Source organism: Oncorhynchus mykiss, chromosome 21 (genome assembly GCF_013265735.2).
Source record: "Oncorhynchus mykiss isolate Arlee chromosome 21, USDA_OmykA_1.1, whole genome shotgun sequence".
Taxonomy (NCBI): Eukaryota; Metazoa; Chordata; class Actinopteri; order Salmoniformes; family Salmonidae; genus Oncorhynchus; species Oncorhynchus mykiss.
Genome location: NC_048585.1, coordinates 29,678,723 through 29,694,489, shown reverse-complemented (window position 1 = coordinate 29,694,489; position 15,767 = coordinate 29,678,723). Strand labels below are relative to the sequence as shown.

Below are 15,767 nucleotides of genomic sequence, written 5' to 3'. Positions count from 1 at the left end.
TACACCGTGCAGACTGCATCTGATACCGGTTATTCTGTTCTGTTCAGCTTGAGTCTCTACACCCTCTATTGTCTCCACAGTCATCTAAATGACATTCTTTATCTGTCCCAAATGGCACCCTATTCCCTATATAGGGCACTCCCTATAAAGTAGTGCACTATTAAGGGAATAGGGTGTCATTTAGGACGTGTGCTTTGTCACATGTCGAGCACTCACTTATTAAGAGGCCCACTTCAGACGTTGTGCTATCACTTGATTCTATCTAGAGGCCATTGGATGAGTTTGCATAGTTTTATTCATACGTGTAGGCATGCTGCAGATATTTCCTTTTTCTTATACCAAAAACATGATACGTCAGATTCGGGTCAATGATGATGATGTTTTCCCTTTTGTGTAGCTCTTTTCTGTTTCTCTCTCCTTTATTGTCCTGGTCCATCACCGGTCATCACCATGGAGGGATTGACTCAGAATGCAAGCAAGATATCAATCTCAACTCAGACCGAGTCCCTCTCTTATCTAGAACGTCCTGTTCTGTTGTTGCCGACCAACAACATCCCCTCTAGTACTGTAAGTCGTTGTGACGACGCTCTGTAAAGTAACACATTTAGGGACTATTATTGGCCGAGAAAATCTCATTTCAGTTGCTGTCGGGCTGTTGTGACTCAGTTTTCAATGAGCAGCTGAAGTAAACGCAGAGAAATAGCCACAACAGGTCTGTGTCCACTTTGTAGGACAGATATCAAAAGACATCTTTATGTCTCAACCGGTCTCTCATGTGAAGGAAGTGACGTGCAGCTGCAGCTTCCGAGGACCAGTGTGTCCCACCACTTCTGCTCTGATGAATACGATAGTCTAGGGCTACGTCCCAAATGGCACAATGTAGTGCACGAGGCCCTGGTCAAAAGTAGTGCACTATATAGGGAAGAGGGGTTCAATTTGGGACGCATCCTAGTGGTCAAGTTTATACACTGCCTCTAGAGTGTGTTACAGGAACTAGGCCTGTTACGAGGTCTGCTCCTGGACAGGGACATTACACGTGTCTAATGCAACCAACGTGCCCACACAGAGAGTTTGCAGTTTTGTCATGTAGAAACTGATGCACCAGCCCTAACACCAGGTTCAGCAACTTACCTGTCTTGTAAACCAAGACTAAGGAGATGCTTGTGGACTACAGGAAAAGGAGGACCGGGCACGCCCCCATTCTCATCGACGTGGCTGTGGCCCCCATTCTCATCGACGTGGCTGTGGTGGAGCAGATTGAGAGCTTCAAGTTCCTTGGTGTCCACATCACCAACAAACTGTGTCCCGCCACCCACCAACCCCTCTTTTACGCTACTGCTACTCTCTGTTTATCATATACCCATAGTCACTTTAACCATACCTACATGTACATACTACCTCAATCAGCCCGACTAACCGGTGGCTGTATATAGCCTCACTACTTTATATAGCCTAGCAAATGTTATTTTAACTGTCTTTTTACTGTTGTTTTTATTTCTTTACTTACCTATTGTTCACCTAATAACCTTTTTGCACTGTTGGTTAGAGCCTGTAATTAAGCATTTCACTGTAAGGTGAAACCTGTTCTATTCGGCGCCCGTGACAAATACATTTTGATTTGAATTGATTTGATATATCATCTCTCTTGCGCTCAGATGGGCAGGGTGGACATTTGTGAGGGTTGTCCTTAAAAACATGATCCAAAGTGCTAATTTCAGGCTGCACCGATGGGGATATTTAAGACCAATCAAAATCTGGTTTTAGCGTTTTTGGCACAAATTTTGACAGCGGAAACACAGCCTATCCAGCCGTAACGCAACCTGCTCATATGCGCATGGAACAAGAGCAGCGTAATGTGCTATTGGTGCCTGAATACTTCGTATTTAGAAACATATATATATATATATTTTTTTAAATACCATTTTATTTTATTTGCCCGATGCAATCGCGAAGTAGTCAAGACTGTCGATAAAGGGTTTGGCTCCTGAGGCCGCTTGGAAAGGAGTAAAACAGTGAGCCGACATTCCCTGTTTATCTCTGCATCGTAGGCAGGCCCACATTATTTTAGCAATGCAGGTCCTATTTTGGACGTGCGTGAAAGCCCCCTCCGCGATGTAGGCTACGTATCCATGTCCATCAAGAAACGGGAGATGAGAACCTCTGTGAATACCGGTGAACCTCTGTGAATACCGGTGAACCTCTGTGAATACCGGTGAACCTCTGTGAATATCGGTGAACCTCTGTGAATACCGGTGAACCTCTGTGAATACCGGTGAACCATGTATTTAGAACTTATCTCTAGCCAGTAAAAAATTGCCTATTTTCCCATTTCGGATGTTTAAAAACCCAAGCCCTCCCTGTAACAACGGGCTGGTTCAACAGCAGTGTCTTTTTTTATCCTGCCGATTTTATGACATCGTTACATTTACATGTATTTATTATTGAAATGATGGTGCCTGTAAGTGTGACATAGCCTATTTAAAACAGCCTGCTGTTTCGTTGTATTATTCGCTCTCTTTTTAAGCCTCACCAATAATGAATTGAATCTTGCTTATTGACAATTGATTGGCATGCCCATACTCAGTCATAATGCTATTGACAGTAGGCCTAGCTCCTATATCAGTGTGAATGCTCTTGAAGATATCCAATTAGAACAATGAGGACTGCAAATAGGTTCAAGTTAACGTATTTAGCAAAGACGGGTCTACATTTGAACTGACCACGATTTAACCGACTAACGATAACTGACTAACATTAGAATTGGAGTTGATTCCATGAAAGACACAACTTGAAGTAAGCACATATTTCGCCACGGAGCACGTTCTGATTGGCCAGTGAGGGGCCAAGCCTCGACACACCCCCACAGCCTGTTTATTCATCAAAACCCATCCCTTTCGAGCCAACGCCAGCAAGTGTGCCGATAATTTGTGATTAGTGAAAATAGCAAAAATGTTTCGGACACATCCCTGAGCCTATAGCGTTACCACCTGCGCTTAGATTTACCATTGCGCTAGGTTTGTTAAAACAGAGCCCAGAGTGGTGTGACATGACGCATAGTGCCTCCCACAACCCAGGCCACCTCCATTGTCCTCCATTGTCCTCGGGCGGTCCAATGAGTAGCTCGATAAGGTCTTCACTCTTCACCGTCAGTGTTCATCTCTTCCCTTCTTTTTTATTCCTGAAAATATTTCCAAGGTCCCCTCCTTTTCAGTCTGATGAGAAACCTTAATTGTAGTTCCGTGCGTGGGAAGGAAGGAATAAAAACACCTTACAGCCTGTACTTTCACTTTCGCACCGGGGTTAAACTTTGACAGGATACATTCAACTCAAACTGCAAAACCTTTTAGAAAAATATGTTTTTTTTTTTTTTTTTTAGACAATGGGAACTTTTCAGAAAATCTCCCAAAAATCTCCAATGGATTTATTTCACCTCCGCACTTCCTTGTTATCTGTCCAATGAGTCATAGTGATACAAGCAGAGAGCTTTCATCCGTGTTCAGTGTTGAACATCAAGCCAATGCCGTCTCTATTGTTCCCAGCTATGCCTGCCTGTAGAGCGTGGTTGAATGGCACTGATGCGTCCTTATGATCCTTTATAAACTACCCTGTCCCCTGACAGTGTGGAGTGAGAGTCCCCCCGGTTTAGCAAGGCAAGAAAACTCTACACAAAAGGACTGCTACACTTCTACTTTAGAACAATGGTGAGGGTATTGACTGTATTGATCCAACTACTAACCCTCATAGTAGTTCTATGTTCATTGGAAGTGAACGAGCGCGGTGTAGTGTGTCTCAGTCTTAGCATCCTGTATAACAATATTTTATCCTCATCCACAAAAGCACCGGACGAAGGACATAGAACTCGGGCCGAGAAAGAGAACAATATCCACTCACTTTTTCCTACTCTACCAAAACGTTATTTATTGAGCTAGTGCCAGCTTCTATATTTCAACCATATTGTGGTCTTGGTCGGGGCCACCCTACACGATGCTCTCCATTACCTTTCTATGGAGAAGGCAGAAGAGCCAAAACAATTGGGCCCTGAGCCGCGGAGCCGCGGAGTCAGTGTGTGTGTGTGTGTGTGTGCGTAGAGTCGTGAGGGGAGGACACGGCCATGCTAGACCGAGCTATCTCATTACAGCTCATCTCCACAGGGCCAGCTGCTCTAGCTCTGACTGCTCAGGACAAGATGGACGCCTTCTCTACGGGAACCAGTCCGGGCTTATTAACAAGGAATAACGGCTAGATGATGAACTTGAACCTAGCATGACAGCTATACAGATAGTTAGAGGGAGAAGAGAGATATACAGCACTGTGTGTAACATCTAGAGAGAGAGAGAGAGAGAGAGAGAGAGAGATAATGTCCATGTCCATAGTCCTTCTCTGTGCTTTGTCCCTGTATTAACAGTATAACACAACATCAAACTGTGGATGAGCCACCGGATGGCTGGACAGGGATTTCATTACGCTGATGAGACTTAACTGGAAGGATGCGTCATTTGCTGCTGCCGCTCGCAGAAAGGACCCGCCAGTGCCCCTGTGTGTGTGTCCGTGTGTGTGCGCAGTCTACAGCCGTCCCCGCTCTCAACGTTAAAAGGGCAATCAATACCTGGAGATAAGTTCAATAAGCCGGAAATCTCAGACAGCTGTTTCGGCGACTTAAGACATCTCTCTCTGTCTGCCGGGCCACCACACACCGAACACTTCCTCAGCCCAGGTGACCAGAAGCTATCAGATTTTTATTTTATAACTAGGCAAGTCAGTTAAGAACAAATTCTTATTTTCAATGATGGCCTAGGAACAGGGGCAGCATGACAGATTTGTACCTTGTTAGCTTGGGGATTTGAACTTGCAACCTTTCGGTTACTAGTCCATCGCTTTAACCACTAGGCTACCCTGCCATTGGATGATTAATAGAACGTTAAGCCATGCGGTGTCGGCGGTGATTGTACATGCATCATTTTATTCACTCTAATGCAGGTTAAAATGCTGGCATTAGACTAACTGACAACACCAGGTTTATGGACCTGCAGATCTCTCTCTCCTCTGCCACAGTCACACCGTAATGAAATCCATTAGGCCTTAGTGGAGACAAAGGAGGTTTTGAGGGAGTGTATCCGTCTGCCATGTTGGTTTGTTGAGAAATGCGGCATTGCCTCAATAGCCTATGAGAGTTGTGTGTGTGTGTGTGTGTGTGTGTGTGTGTGTGTGTGTGTGTGTGTCTGCTAAAGTCGGTGAACAGAGGAGGTATATCTGCTATGGCAGCTGGTCTCTCTAGCCTCCTGGATACATGCTGCTGCCTTCTCTCTTTCATTATGCACACTAACAATGCTGCTCTAGGACTCCTTCCTCTCTCTCTCTCTCTCTCTCTCTCTCTCTCTCTCTCTCTTTCCTCTGATCCCCCCCTCCCTCCCTCACATCTTTCTCCCTCCCTCCCTCCCTTGCTGTGCTCTGTTCTAAGGAAGATAATCAAAATAGTTTATTTTGAGAGGAAAGAGAGGAAGAGGAGAAGTCAAAAGGAACGGGAGGCTTTTGTCAATTTCAGATTGAGGGCCACTTAGTTTGGAGCCTCTCCAAAAAAAAAAAAATTGTTTTCTTCAGCGACAGTGTCTCATAACTCTGTGATGAAATGTCTTCCCTTGGCCTAATGATAGTAGGGCTTAGAGAAGCAGTGGAAAGGAGGGTACTAAAGGTTTGGATGGTTTTGAAACTTGCCTTAGGCAGGCAAGAACCTCCTAATGACCAACCAGGACAATATTTTTTTTTTTTTAAAGAATGGCGAATTATCAAAATCTCAGACCAATTGGGAAATCTAAAGTACCCAAAGCATTCTGAGATCATGGGGCCAAAACATCTTCGGTTGACATGAGGACTCTACTCTTGTCACTACATCCATTATTTCATTAGCCAACTCACCCGCCCACCTCTAAGTTCCAATGGCTACACAGCCTCTGTGCTCCCTTCCACTGTGAAAACACAACAAAAGGCTGACTCCTACTTCGACATCCTGATAAACTATGTGTCACAGCTTTCTGGCTGTTTAATAATCATTATAATCAGCTGCCTTGTTGAGCCAAGAAGCACTAATCTCATTATAAACCCTGTGGATATTACCCCTCACCACATTAACTGCATGGAGACTGCTCCCCACATGACGACTGCAGGGTGGACGGAGGGTTAGGATGCAGCGAAGAAAGGCTCCTGTATGCCAGAAGCATGTAAGTAATGGATCATGATCAAGTGAATTAATAGGCTAACGTGGATGTCTTATAGTAGAGAAGAGGGGGGGGGGGTGGGAGGGAGGGCGATAAAGAAGAGATACATGGGAAGACGAGAGGGAGAGAGCTGTGAGATTCTTTTTTTTTTTTACAGAAGAGAGATAAAGAACGAGAGAATGAAGGAGGATCAACAGTAAATGTGTAGGAGGAGGGAGTAGAGTTATTATTATCGCACAGATGTCGAGTTTCCCTCATCTGCCAGGTAAAGCCTCTCCAGAGGTAACCGTTTAGTGTGGAATAGATGGGATGGAGGAAAAATGGAGACGAAGGATGGAGAGAAGACATGTCCTCATTTCTGGGGGCCTGTGTGTGCCCGCTTTAGTGCTTTAATGCGTTTGTGTGTTTGTGTGTGTTCCTGCGTGCGTGTACCTACGTGCATGTGTGTGTGTGTTGTCTCCCCCCATTAGCAGTATAGATGTATGGCCCACACTGCTGGGTGCTGGCAGACATTCCACTCAGCCACTCTCTCTCCTCCTCTCAGCTCCTTCTTCCATGTTATGTTTTATTCACCTGGGTTGGAGCGTGGTTTCTACATCACTTCTATCAAAATACTCACTGTTCTCTGTTACTGTCACGATTGGGAGTGGGGAGACTTTTGAGGCCTGTAATGGTCGTTCAGCCACAATGCTCTCTCCTTTCCTGTATTCTCCCCCATCAGAGATTTTGCCCAGCTTAAAACTGTCTCTCTCTCTCTCTCTCTCTCTCTCTGGGATCCACAGGGAAGAGCTGTTGGCAGGGTATGCAGTGTTTATCTCAGATTAGGCGGATGTTGCCTGCAGATACTGATCTTTCTCCCCTTAATGGTTTAGGTTTAGGATTAGGGGAGAGTAAACGGATCCTAAACCTGTGCCTTGTAACTGTATCTTCAGAGGTTTGTCCCCCTGTCTTTTAGTAGGAGTATAACTTGCCTAGAATCCATTCTCTCTACCCACAAACTGCACAGCAGAAAGCCAATCTCATCTCAGACCAAACACAATGAACATAACCTGATCTCCTCTGAATGGAGGAAATCAGGTTCAAACAACAGTCTTCCATCTGAAATACCCTACTTCCTACTTGGTCTCATCTCACCATCGCCCACCACTAGCTGAAGACCTGTGTGTCGATTAAAGGGCCTCTAACCCCGTTCTCCTTTTGGGGGTGATAGGGTGCATGTGTCTGGTCATGTGAGATGTGCTGATAGGCTCGTCCAGTTCAGTGGTTGTTAGGGCATACCCACTGAGGGGTGAGTTTGAGGTTTGTCGTGTTTGTGTGTGTGTGTGTGTGTGTGTATGCTGTGGTAAAGAAGGTTAAATGTGGTTGCTTACACTGACACAGTGAAGGTCATGGTTAACGATGCAGAATACTGTGAAATTTAAATGTCGATATCTCCATGTTGCTACTTTCAGAAATGGCGGAGGAACCATGCTTCACTGACTTGTAAATGCTGTTTTTGAATTGCCCTTATAAGGGACATACTGAACAATTATCTTAGTCAGCTTGCTTGTGTCCAGTAATTGTCATCAGGAGTAGCTATTATGGCTTGGGACAGGCTGTTTCCGGAGATGACGTGAGTGTGAAGATGTGTTGCTGTGTGTCTATGCACATTTGCGTGCATTTAAGTGTGTGTGTGTCTGTGCGTGTGTGTGTACGTTTGTGCATGCGTGCGTGTGCAACTTGCATCAGTCGTGTCTGCAGAATCGGCCTCATTGGTTGGGCAGGAAACAGTGAGCAGTATTGGGCCGTATATTAACCCCAATTTGACAGGCAGAAATCATTTCCTGAGGCTGTGCCATGATTCATTTCCACACTGATGAGACGGAGCCCGCTCCCATTTGCAATGCATGTTGCCCCCGCTGTGCAAAGCGAGGGATGCACGGAGAAGAGGAAGAGAAGAAGTTGGTTGTGCCCACTCACTGAGAGTATCAGTGTCAACCAGAGGGCTATCTTACTGGACTCATGTGTTTGTGTGTGTGTGTGTGTGGGGGGGGGGGGGCAGATTTTAACTTATTTTTGTTTCATTTTCTGGTCATAAATTCTGTTAAAGACAGAAACTAGACAAATGAGTCAACAACCAGTCTGGACACTTCTCTCTCTGTACTAATGATGTAAGGCAGGAGGAGACAGACGAACAGATAGGCAGACAGGGGCGAGCGGCGGCGTCTAGTGTCTTTGGGTTGTGGCAGGCAAGTCTGTGTGTGTGTGTCTGTGTGTGTGAGTAGCGTCAGGCCGGGCGGCTGTGTGGAGGCAGATTAAAGATAGAGAGATAATGGGCTACCCAGAGTCCGCTGGAAATCTTCTCATTCATTACCGCTTGGGGATATACAGAGAGAGAGAGAGAGAAAATACAGATATGATAGATCCACCGTTGCCATGACGTACAGCTTTCTATAGGAATGTCAGTAATGAACACCTCTTTTAAGATTGATATTTGTAATTATGTTACTGCTTTGATGGGCCAGATTCTCCACCCGCGCTGCTGCCACACTAAAATATTGGGATTTCAAAGCTTCATAGGAGGAGAGAGAGAACCAGAGAGAGAAAGGGAGAGGGAGAGGCTGTTTGCACTTACACACACACACACACACTCATACAGACACACACACTCATACAGACACACACACACACACACACACACACACACACACATACAGACACACACACACACTCATACAGACACACACACGCTCGCACACACACACAGACACACAGACACACAGGCACACACAGACACACGCACACTTTCTGCATAATTAATATGTGTGATACCTGAGCCACTCCTTAGGGTGACACGTAGACCCGAGACTACTGAATGAACTTCGGAAATGATTCCCACTCTGTAACAAACAGACCTTAAACCATAGTTACAACCTACAGTGGGTAATACCCAAGCATGTGTAATTATAGTTAAGGTGTATATATAAGTTAGTCCAAAAATAATTTGTGTTGGACCAAATTGTATGTTGGTGTGAAAATGCAGAACTCATTTCCCACCATCTGTGTCTTCCAGGAAGTGCCGGTACTCCAGTGGTGTTCAATGAGAACGGCGACGCCCCCGGACGGTACGACATCTTCCAGTACCAGAGCACCAACCGCTCTACCAGAGAGTACAAGGTCATAGGCACCTGGACCAACAAACTACACCTAAATGTGAGACTAACATAATAGCAATATCTATCTTTTGTGATCTAGTGTTGTCATAAAGTGTCACATTCAGAGGCATTCTTGCATAGTCTGGTCCCGGCTCTGTTTGCGCCGTCATGTCAACATGTTTGGCATGACAACGACCGACAAACGACTTGACATTATAGCACAAACAGCTCTGAAATCAGGGACATTTCATGGATGTCAGCATTAATCCAGTCTTGAAACTTCAGATTTTGTATTCATTCGTTATCATCCAAAACGTGTTTTCGTGTCATGTTTGGGTCCCCATCTCTTCCCAGTGTTTTTTGTCCCCATCTCTTCCCAGTGTTTTTTGTCCTATGATCTTCCAGTACTTCTGGGTAGTATGTGTTCCTGCATGCATACAGTTACTGCTCAGTGCTTGACTTTCAATGGGCAGCTACTTGTTATTCAGCTGTTACTGATTGGAATACACACACACACACACACACACACACACACACACACACACACACACACACACACACAAACACTTTCTGCATTATTAATATGTGTGACCTGAGCCTGGCTCGTTAGGGTGAAGAGAGAGGGAGGGGAGGAGAGGGAGGGAGGGATAGAGCTAGGAAGTGTGTGAGCAGGTCGGTGCTCTCTCCATCCGCATGAGTTTCTGTTGGAGACAGAGAGAGTCGATAACACCTGAACACTGGAGGGAGGGATACACACACACACACACACACACACACACACACACACACACACACACACACACACACACATACATTCAGGCCACAGGAGGAGCGATGACGGGGCTTATAGCTTAATGACTCTGCATGCCTGTCTGAGATACACAGCCTTGGTAAACGAGCAGCGTGTTCACACACAGTTGGGCTGTACGGTTGGGCTGTACTCTCTGAGGTATCTTAAAACCATCTGCTCTGGTCGTACATGCGTGCGTGTGTCTGTGTGTGTGTGTGTGGAGAGCAGTCAGGCAGCACACATATATAGCTGGACACCTACATATACTCAATATCTATCTGACTTTCCTTACATAATGCTTACCTGCATGTATCATTCACAAAAGTACAGTATAAGTGGATACGTTCGGACTGTAGAAGCTATATTGGCTGGACTCTGAAGACTTGGAGACTGGAGACTTGGAAGTTAGGCACCAATGCTGATCTTCGTTGTCTATTTACCTAGGCTGGACTGGGAGGTGGCAACAGCATACTACTCCCTCTCGGCTGGCTGCTGAGAACTAGAGCCAGAATATCCCCATTCCATATACATTTTTGTTTCACCTTAACATTGTTTTGAATTCAAAGTTACTAATAGGTATCCAAATAATTGAAAAAGGATCCACCCAAGTAGGGGAAGTTACTGTTTCTTCTCGGGGTAAATCTCTTTTCTTAGGACCAGTTGTGCCGTTGGACATTCTTTTCTTTCATGACATGCTCATAATTAATCAGACCTAAATTATTTTTGTATCAGGTTAGAATTATCAATTATACCCCAAAAAGGGTTCACGGCCAGACTTAAATGTGTTTTTGAGCGTTCATATTTCAAGCATGGCCGGCTATTGCTTTACCACAACAACAAAAAACAGGAAGAGATAATAGCACTAAAGGGAAATAAAGCACCAAGCTAAAACAACACATACGGACAGGTTTCATTTCTCCTCTGATGACTCAGTAGTTTGACCCAATATTAGTCATTTAATCTAGTTCTAGATTTCTCCTGCTCTCAGCAGAATCCCCAGCCAGCCAGTTTCCTCTAGTTCTGCTGGATCAGTACTTTGTGTGCCTGTTCAGAGATAGAGAGAGGAGCTCTGTTCCCATCACTCTGGGCTGTGTTTTAAACAGATTAATACACACATACTGCATCAGACTGATGCAGATGGCTAATTTGTGCCATCTCTGATTACACCAGTTTAATTTCTATTATATTTATGCCTAGCAGGCAGCACAAGGGAAATGATAAGAAGTTCTTCTTTGGCTAATTACTTTGTGAGTTGCCCTTTGGGAAATGTTCATGCAGGTACAAACAGTTTAACAACGGTAGGCTTTGAAGATAGCTGTTACACAGTCAGAACTATTCTAGTCAGAACATTCCTTAGCCAGAAACAGTCTAGAATCACAGCCATTCCAGAACCAAAATCATTATTGAGTCCCAACCTATCTGCCCTCTGATTGGTCTCTCCTCTCTCCTGTGACCTTATGACCCCAGGTAGAGGCCATGCAGTGGCGAGCAGGCGACCCGTCCCTCCCTGCGTCTGTGTGCAGCGTGCCCTGCCGGATGGGTGAGAGGAAGAAGATTGTGAAGGGCGTGCCGTGCTGCTGGCACTGCGAGCGCTGCGAGGGCTATCACTTCCAGGCCAACGAGTTCAGCTGTGAACTGTGCCCCTACGAACAGCGCCCCGACGCCAACCGAACGGGCTGCCAGAACATCCCCATCATCAAGCTGGAGTGGCACTCGCCCTGGGCCGTCATTCCCGTCTTCATCTCAATGCTAGGCATCATCACCACCACCTTCGTTATCGTCACCTTCGTCCGCTACAACGAAACGCCCATCGTCAGGGCTTCCGGCCGTGAGATGAGCTACGTGCTGTTGACGGGCATTTTCCTGTGTTATGCAATCACCTTCCTGATGATCGCCGCGCCCGACGTGGGCGTGTGTTCCTTCCGGAGGATCTTTCTGGGTCTGGGGATGTGCTTCAGCTACGCGGCCCTCCTCACCAAGACCAACCGCATCCACCGCATCTTCGAGCAGGGGAAGAAGTCCGTCAGCGCCCCCCGGTTCATCTCCCCGGCCTCCCAGCTGGTCATCACCTTCTCCCTGATCTCAGTGCAGCTCCTGGGGGTGTTTGTGTGGTTCGCCGTGGACCCGCCGCACACCTTCGTGGACTACGGCGAGCAGCGAACCCAGGACCCGGCAGCGGCTCGCGGCGTGCTGAAGTGCGACATCTCCGACCTGTCCCTGATCTGCTCCTTAGGCTACTCCATCCTTCTGATGGTCACATGCACTGTTTACGCCATCAAGACCAGGGGAGTGCCGGAGACCTTCAATGAGGCCAAGCCAATTGGATTTACCATGTACACTACCTGCATAATCTGGCTGGCGTTTATCCCTATCTTCTTCGGGACGGCACAGTCTGCGGAGAGGGTGAGTGGAACAGATTTTATAACGGTAAACACACAAACATGCAGAAAAGCTGTGTGTTTCTAATGAATGGATAATTTTGGATGAATGGTCTCTTTTCCATCAGTCAGATAGTGATTTAGAATGGAGCTATGAGATATAGTAATAGCTTAACTCTAAAGCCGCACCTCCCCATGTGACTAAGACTGGATTTTCTGTCTGAGTGACTAGAGCCAAGTCTTTGCAGGCTTTAATAAGAGGCTCATATACATGGCTTACGCACTCACTCTCTCTCTCTCTCTCTCTCTCTCTCTCTCTCTCTCTCTCTCTCTCTCTCTCTCTCTCTCTCTCTCTCTCTCTCTCTATCACTCTTTGTGTCGGTGTGGGTGTGTCAGACTTGACAGACTTGAGAACATTGCCTTTCCTCTTGCCTCGGCTCTAGGCGGTAGATTAGCAGGGTATATTCAGCCCAGCAGGGCTCTGGGAAGCTTGAGAAAACAAAAGGTAGTACCTCTGTATAACCTCTGACCTGCTGTGTGCTGGAGGTCAGGTTTGTGCCAGCTGCACTTGGAGAATGGTACTTCTAAGTCATTTGAAAAGCTTTTCTGCACAGTGGAATTTCAGTGAATGTTCCACTGCTGTTTGGCAAAACGTTCGAGACAGAGGGGAAATAGCTGGGACACTGTAAAACATTAAATACTCACAGGAGAGGAAAAGAGGTTGGAGATTAGAAGAGGTCCTCATTAAAGCTCATCGCTGAGTCACACCATCACCCGTTTACTGCCTTATTTTAGTTCTCTTTCCTCTGTTGCCAGGCAGCTGACACACACTTGTATGGATGCCCCAATTAGGCCTGTAAACAAATGCTGTGTCGAGGTGAGCGTTCAGCTCCACAATGATTCTGGTTGGCAAACTTTGTTTGCACTAATGTTACTGGTAGAAACACACACATCACTCTCAGTAACGGTTACAGAAAAGTTTTTTACTTGCTACGATTGTGATGTGTTGTGGTTTATCTTCCTTAGATGAATGCACTGGCTGTGAATAAACTCAGCAAAAAAAAGAAACATCATCTCACTGCCAACTGCGTTTATTTTCAGCAAACTTAACACGTGTAAATATTTGTATGAACATAACAAGATTCGACAACTGAGACATAAATGGAACAAGTTCCACAGACTAACAGAAATTGAATAATGTGTCCCTGAACAAAGGGGGGGGGGGGCAAAATCAAAAGTAATAGTCAGTATATGGTGTGGCAATAAGTACTGCAGTGCATCTCCTCCTCATGGACTGCACCAGATTTGCCAGTTCTTGCTGTCAGATGTTACCCCACTCTTCCACCAAGGCACCTGCAAGTTCCTGGACCTTTCTGGGGGGGATGGCCCTAGCCCTCACCCTCTGATCCAACAGGTCCCAGACATGCTCAATGGGACTGAGATCTGGGCTCTTCTCTGGCCATGGCAGAACACTGAAATTCCTGTCTTTCAGGAAATCACGCACAGAACGAGCAGTATGGCTGGTGGCATTGTGATGCTGGAGGGTCATGTCAGGATGAACCTGCAGGAAGGGTACCACATGATGGAGGAGGATGTCTTCCCTGTAACAGACAGTCTGAGCACTGATGGAGGGATTGTGCGTTTCTGGTGTAATTTGGGCAGTTGTTGTTGCCATCCTGTTCAGATGTACCGATCCTGTGCAGGTGTTGTTACACGTGGTCTGTCACTGCGAGGACGATCAGCTGTCCTTCCTGTCTCCCTGTAGCGCTGTCTTAGTCGTCTCACAGTACAGACATTGCAATTTATTGCCCTGGCCACATCTGCAGTGTGGATGTGACGCCGGGAAGAATAAGAGCTAAACAGAGCTTCAACGACTAGTGTCAGAGCTGTGATTCTGCTCATCACTTCCATGTCACTGTGCTGTGGGATGTGATGACAGAGGAAGGCTGGTCAACATTTGAATCAAATGAGGGACTTGATTTGTGGATTTTGACACGTAGAAATGTCGGGACACACAGAAAGCATGAGAACAAATTGGGTTTTGTCTCTCCAATGAGTGAACGTGAAGATTCGCTCATTGAAGATGCTGCTTGTCAAAATGAGGAGGCTGATTCAGTTGAAGTGCTGATCGAAGACTGTTGTTTTGATACAGGCTGAGTAAAATGAACGTGCACACGCAAATACACACACACAAACATGCACCCAGGCCAGACACAGATCACTTTGTCCTCAGGGGTATTTCTATTCTGATGCTTAGATTGACCGTATTGAATCGTGTTCTCCAAAAACAAACTGTTTTCTCAGTACTCATTACCTGATCCAATATTCCTCATGTGTGTTTATGTGCATGTGCATGTGCATGTGTGTGTGTGTGTGTGTCTGTGTCTGTGTCTGTGTCTGTGTCTGTGTCTGTGTCTATGTCTGTGTCTGTGTCTATGTCTGTGTGCGTATGCATGTGTGTCTGTGTTTGTGTGTGTTTAGGGCCCATGATAGATGCACTTTACACTCATTGAGATTCAAAGAGGACTTACAGTATTGATTGTAAATGTCAAATTGCTTTATTATCGTGGCTGGAGAGGCCTGGCATGCGTCCCAAATGGCACCCTATCCCCTACATACAGCACTATAGAGCCCTGGTCAAAAGTAGAAAAAAAGGGTGTCATTTGGGAAAGTTCTGGAGACAGCTCTATGTATCAGGGGCCAGAATCAATGAAGGCAGAAGGTGGTCTCTTTATATAATGACTCTGTATGTACAGTATCTATGACCAGATCAAATGAGCTGCCTACCAACTACACTCATAACATAAACATCCTGGTTGCGTCCCGGGCATCGTAATCCCTATATAGTGTACTACTTTTAATCAGTGCCCATAGTAGTGTGTTATGAAGGGAAATATTTATATTTGGGACAACTCCTTCCTGTTAGTAGATTGGCTGGAATTGAAATCAACAGTTTTGACAGGTAATCACTTGAAATCATAAATATATACATAAACAGCAGGCCTACGGTGCACGTTGATTGATTTCAGCTGGTTTCCCTACAACATATGCACTTGTGTAGCATATGATTTATACTTAATTAGATGTTGAGGCTACAGCACTCAGACTAAAATTGAATCAACCTTAGATATTCAGTGTTCACCCTCTAGTTGTACCCGTGGGGATGTTGGAGTGTAATGCAGTTGATGTTTTGTAACAGCAACACTATTCTACATAATTGTAAATGATACTGCTTTGAAAGCAGCTCACATGA

At 45.7% G+C, this 15,767-nt stretch overlaps 1 protein-coding gene across 2 annotated transcripts in view; it reads left to right on the top strand.

Moving 5' to 3' along the window:
* The window catches only part of LOC110500204 (metabotropic glutamate receptor 8), a 224,196-nt gene that overhangs the window by 183,820 nt on the left and 24,609 nt on the right, over positions 1-15,767 (top strand). For both annotated transcript variants that reach the window (XM_021577412.2, XM_021577413.2), the window contains exons 8-9: positions 9,265-9,404; positions 11,604-12,539. In XM_021577412.2, the coding sequence (XP_021433087.1) occupies positions 9,265-9,404; positions 11,604-12,539 (1,076 nt within the window). The remainder of the gene's footprint in view (positions 1-9,264; positions 9,405-11,603; positions 12,540-15,767) is intronic.